Here is a 6211-nt window from a genome sequence, read left to right on the forward strand (position 1 = left end):
GAAGCAAGATGGAGAAGAAAAAGTACCAAATCTACCCCACCAAAAGGATTTCAAGGGAGGCAAAAGTGAAACAAAAAATACTAGTCGATGAGCATTTGTTGAGAGAAGCAAGCTGGTCAGCTGCAGCGCATAGATGTGGATACAAGTGCCACTGCCTGTGCCCACACCTTGAGCCGAGCCTTCACAACTCTCGGATCATCACCTACATCACAAAACTTACCATCAGTTGCACTGAAATAATGAAATTGCTCACTAAGCCTATTCAATTAAACAATCATGAATCACCAATAAACAGCAATTTTAGAGAGAGAGATAATGGCCGCCATATTTGGACTCACCAGGACCGGAGATAAGCCAAGTAGCAGTGGGAGAAATATGCTCATGTTCCAACTCGAACCCCAGCTCTCTACACGCCTTCACTTCCTCCATGTCCATACACATGGATCTCCTCCCTCCTTTTGGCCTGATGATGACCACCATACCTTCTCTCTCCCCGCTAAAGCTACTTCCATTATAGCCCACCGTTATACCCCCGTCTTTCGTTTTCCTCTTTCTTTTAATCTCCTTCAATCGATTCCTCCGATGAGATGGGATGGCGGGAAGAGAGTAATGACAAGTTTCTTCATCGGAATCGGATGACAGTTCAAGCAACTCTTTGTCGGAGAATTCTTCATCAGCATCTGCGTCAAAGCTTTCAGTTGACAGTCTCGACATGTACATCCCCATATCATCATCATCGTTGGTGGGGATGGAACTAGTAGACGTTGAAAACCTGGAGAAGTTATGTGGATGAGGTTGGCATTCATCATCGTGATCAAAGCAGACACCAATACCATCATACTCATCTTCTCGTGTCGAAGAAATAACCATCGTACTGTCATCGGGTGTCATTTTCTGTTTCTTCTTCCTGTGATTTTGCAACCCAAAAGAAAGAAAGAAAAAAGTGAAGATGATGCAGTGTTTTTGACAACCAAAGTGAGTTGACGAGAGAGAAGACAGAAAGAGCCTCGCACTTATAACATGCGAAGTTTGAGTTTGTTTTGGTGATCAACTCAGTAATCATTCAGTCAATCGTATACGATAGTCCATACTGTTGAGTTGTTCAAAGTGCATCAACGAACATTCAGACTTACTTTACCATGTGTTCCTCGCGTTTGTTGTCAATGTCTACTTAAATAATAATAACAATCTTTACATCATAGTTTAAGTGTGAAATAGTTTGGAATGGTAACCTGACGCAGACATTTTAATTTGACAATCAGCAGGTTTTTTACCATAATTTATTGCCTTAACTTATTTCTTGTTAGTTGTTGCATATAATATTACAAACCCCATTTCAGCTGCCTGCGTTTTCATCCAACACGACAAATTAAAATGGCGGATTTCCCTAACAAAACCCTTAGCTTCCAACTGCTCCAATCATGCACCAACACATCACGACCTCTTTTATCTTTCTTTTCTTTATCTTATTTCATACTTTATTATTTATTTTAACCACATTTTGTTCTTCCAAAACCACAGCTGACATGGTACTGACAGAGATTGCTGTTCTTACACGTGGTAGAAAATAATATTTTTTAATTTGGGCCATAGATCTGTAATCAAAGGGAAGCTGACGTGGGTGATCAGATTATCGAGGGACACGAGGTAATGAGCAATTTCATTATTAGGTTATTGTGGATATATAGGATCAACTATGAAGCCTTGGAGGAGTGTGTACTGTGTACCCTATTTTGCTGTATTTGACGCATCTTACGCTTCATGAATTTGATGGTCCTATTGTGTACCCTATTTTAAGTTCGGGAACGATTCTCTACATTTTTTAAAAAATAAGAATAAAATATATTCATTAGTAAAATAAGATAGCGTCAACAACGTCACAAGAAAAATATATTTATAACTATTATCAGACCTGATTATTAGGGGGAGCGCTCTAGCGATTGTTCAGGGCCTCCATTTTTTCATCTTTGTAATTGGAGCTCTCATTTTTTCATCTTAATTTTTTAAATCTTATTTTTTACCTTTATAATTGAGGTCCTAATATTATTCAATCTCACTTTTTATCTTTATAATTGAAGTCTCTAATTTTTTCAATCCCTTTTGTTACTTTTATAATTGAGGCCCCTAATTTTGTAATCTCATTATTAACTTTATAATTGAAGCTTTTAAGTTTTTTCAATCTCACTTTCTACACTTTCAATTGAGGCCCCTAAGTTTTTTTCAATCTCAATTTCTACCTTTATAATTGAGGCCTCTAATTTTTTAATCCCACTTTTTTAATTTTATAATTGAGGCCTTTAAGTTTTTTTAATCTCACTTTCTAACTTTCTAATTGAGGTCCCTAAGTTTTTTTTATCACAATTATACCTTTATAATTGATGCCTCTATTTTTTTTTCAATATCGTTTTCTACCTTTATAATTAAGCCCTCTATTTTTTTACAATTTCATAAAATTCTCAATTCTCATCCCTTTCTCAATATCTCTCGTTCATTCATTTAATTTTCAATTAAATATAATCATATTTGTCTCTCTTTTTCTACAAATCTTATATTTCAATTTACCAAATATTCTTTAACTCTTAGTCTTCTCCAATCTTAATATAACGATAACATAATATGTTATTCTTTATTTTCTATTTTATTATTCAGAATAAATCTCCATATCATAATTTGTACCCACATTCGATTTTTTATTCTCTTCGTCGTATTTAAGGTGTTTTCTTAACAAAACAATGAATTTGATGTTTGAAAAAGTTTAATAATTTTTCTACGATATTAAATTAATTGTTTAAAGTAATGGAATATATTTTCCTTCAATAAGAGGTTATTTTTTTTATTTTCGCTCAGGGTCCGAAAATGTTCAAGACGACTCTGACTATCATGAATAGAATATAACAATGAGCGACTGACGGTAATATGATGAGCAAGAGCTTGAACAGTTGAGGCAACGACATACAAAGACAAAGCACTCCGACATTCTCGAGCACCTAACATAGAGAAGAAAAACGTGAAGAATATCCAAATCAGATGAATGAAAAACTATCCCTCCTTTAACTGTAGTCTCATTTGACACAAATTAGGTTAGATCGAGTACTTATAATTTTTTTAAATATTAATATTTTTAAAAAATAAAATTTTAAAGATAATTTTACCATCCACATTTAACTCCAATGAAAGCAATTGATTAGTGTGGCTTTGCGAGAAGCAATGACTGCAAAAGGGATTAGAAAAAGAGAAAGGATGAAGACAGGGGGAAAATGTCAAGGTTCATATCACGTTGTAAATATATATATATATATATATATATATATATATATATAGAGAGAGAGAGAGAGAGAGAGAGAGAGTTTTGTCTTTGAAATGAAGGATGGTGCTAATTAATTGGTACAGCGGTGTTATGTTTGGTATAATATCCATGAATCATGGAGTTGAATTCGTTATACCAATAAATAACATATACGAGAGAGGTAGGTTGGAAATCTCAGCTTCCATACTCATTTTTTTCATTTTCCGCCGTCCTTAAAAGTTTTAAATTATTATATATTTTAGATATATCATTTGTATATTTATATAATATATTTTTACTTTTAAAATTTTGTAAACTCATTCCTTAAAATCAATATAAATCATGCGTGCAGTATGCTTAAAAAATAAAGTATTTTCTGTTAATATCTTACGTATTTTACATCTAATGTTAAAGTCAGTAATTCTTCAACAGATTTACGAGGATTAAACTCGCAATGGAAAAGGTAGAATCTAAATACTATGGAATAGGCCGAATTTAGCTCTTTAACTTTTTGGGACGCGCTAGAGGCACACAATAAGCTTCGTAAGGCCGACTTGAAGGGCTTAAAAGAGGCCCATTACAACCATATTGCACCGACGAAACGCGTATTTTATGTATTTATTTTTTGAGTAAAGTATACAAATGGTCACTAAACTTTTAATATAATTGTATTTAGGTCCCCTAAACTTTTAACACTTGCAATACAGTCACCAAACATTTAGTTCGTTTGCAATATGATCTCCGATATAACGGCCGTTTCACTGTCGTTAGGGTAATTTATATAAATGGTCACTGAACTTTTCAAGTACTTGTATTTAGGTATCCCAACTTTTAAAACTTGGTCTAAAAGATTCTCAAGCTCAATAATCATTTCGGATTCCAAGTTGGTCGAGAAGCGTGAAGAGTGAGAGTTGAGGGCCTTTTGGATCCCTTTGAGCCTAGCCATAACAATGCGTTTCTTAGTGCCTAAGTAGCCAAAGACGAATTTGTTCCAAGAGTCGGCAGCCTTTGTGAAATTGCAGATAGTTTCGGTCATGGAAGGGCTGGGAATCCAGCTGTCTTTGACCATGTTAAGAAAATCTGCATGCCTGAGCCAACCAGAAAAATAGCGAAAAATACTTTTATTTGGCGAATGAGACCCTCGACCAACTTGAAGAAGGATGAGCCTGTGATAAGACCGCATACGGAGGAGATGCTGAACAGAAGATTCGGGATAGGACTCGTCCCAATAGTTATTGCAAATAACCTGTCTAGGCGAACAAAAGTTGAACCTCTGGATCAAGTGCCAGACCATTGAAACCCAAGTCACGGAGACTATAATCAAAGAGTAAGTTTTGAAAATCTTTGCTAGGTCTTGCCTACTAGGAGCAACCCTTTCTATCATCAGGACTGAGAGTAGCATTGAAGTACCCAAAAATGATCCACAGAGAGCGAATAGAAGTGGCTAAGCTTCGCAAATGAGGCCAAAGAAGCTTTCTACCATTGGCTGAAGGACTAGCATAAACAGTTGTGGCTAGGAAAGGAGAGTTGTTTCGAATGCTAGTGACATGAAGATGAACAAATTGAAAATGATTAGCAACAATAGTAAAAGAGATGGAATCATACCAAACAACCCAAATACCCCCGGAGAAACCATTTGCTTCAACACGATGGGAGTGAAGGAAATTTAAAGCAGAGATAATCGCATCCGCAGAGATTGCAACATTCAAAAGATCGGAAGGAGCATTTTCACTTTGTCGTTTTAGTTGGTCAGGAGTATCACCAATAGGCCCTTATGGCCCTAAGCAACAGCCGAAACGAGAGGTGAAGGGTTCTGCATAATATTCAGACTTTCATTCTCCTTAATGACTACGACCGAGTGTCTCGATTTATCCAAGGTGGAAGGCGGGTGGATCTGAGGGTAGAGCGAGAACTTGAAGGTCTTGAAGAGAGAGCCTGAAGTACGGGGAACTCGGAGAGTTGAACAGTGAGTGGTTTCCGAACTGTTATGGCCTTTGGTGCTTTGGCAGCCACTGTCGATTTTCCTTTGGATTTACTCTTGGGATTGCCACGGTTAGGAGTGGTTTGTGGTTGAGAACGAACAGGAGCAGGCTGCTCAGTCACTTCGTTTGATTCCATGTCAAAAATGGGATTGAAACGAGAGCCATGAATCATGCTGCTAGGGTTATTCAGCAATGTTACTAAGTTTCCCAAGTCCCAAAATTAGATAATAATTAGTTATTAATAAGAAAATTAATTATGTTGTCATTAGAAGTAAGTTCTGCTGAGGGAATATTATTGCTAACAAAGATTACATTCTTTATTTTAGGCTAGTGATCTGATTTGATGGTTTATTTTGCTTGGGGCTCAAGATACACAATCTGTTGTAATTAATTACCTAACTTAATTATTAATTTTCCTTTTTAACTAAGATCAGCAACAGCATAAAAATCATGCTCCTGAAAGTACTTTCTGAACTCCAACAACGAGGTTTAGTGCTTAATTTCATTGTCGACAATGATATCAAAACCTATTTTATATTCAACATGAAGATTTGATTCTTTTGTATTCCAATTAACTGGCATCACACATAATTTTGAAAAACAAAATTCCTTTTTTGTTTTGTATGTTGATGATTATGTTCAAGTATTGTCTTGATTTCGATTTTTAAACTTAAAACTATGATTTTCACTTCGAGTTTAATACAATTGATTAATAGTTAAGAGATTAAATTTTTTTAATAGTCCGGGATGATTACAATGTAGTATATTTTTTTAGTCATTGATAATAACCATATATCCTATAGACGAAACTGTTTGAATTTGAAACCTATAAGGAGAACAATACTCCTTTCTACCACTGAATTTGCTTGAAGGGTTCTGATTTAAATTTCGAATATCGTAATTGGATCAAAATTAATGAAACAAATGAGTAGTGAAGTTTAAG

General features: G+C 35.3%; 1 protein-coding gene across 1 annotated transcript; it reads right to left on the reverse strand.

Annotated features, from left to right (window-relative positions):
* Positions 1-116: 116 nt before the first annotated feature.
* Positions 117-891, reverse strand: LOC120199465. Its single transcript, XM_039200530.1, has 2 exons — positions 339-891; positions 117-202 (listed from the first exon to the last, which is right to left on the reverse strand). The coding sequence occupies exons 1-2, from the start codon at positions 889-891 to the stop codon at positions 117-119; spliced, it is 639 nt and encodes a 212-aa protein (XP_039056461.1).
* Positions 892-6211: the final 5320 nt, after the last annotated feature.

Source organism: Hibiscus syriacus, unplaced genomic scaffold (assembly GCF_006381635.1).
Source record: "Hibiscus syriacus cultivar Baekdansim isolate YM2019G1 unplaced genomic scaffold, ASM638163v2 tig00005459_pilon, whole genome shotgun sequence".
Lineage (NCBI taxonomy): Eukaryota > Viridiplantae > Streptophyta > Magnoliopsida > Malvales > Malvaceae > Hibiscus > Hibiscus syriacus.

Excerpts from the sequence above, each read along its gene's own strand:
- LOC120199465 (XM_039200530.1), bottom strand. The coding sequence starts at position 891 with ATGACACCCGATGACAGTACGATGGTTATTTCTTCGACACGAGAAGAT. Across the intron at positions 203-338 it reads TTGGCTTATCTCCGGTCCTG|GTGATGATCCGAGAGTTGTG; the intron begins GTGAGTCCAAAT and ends TTTGTGATGTAG.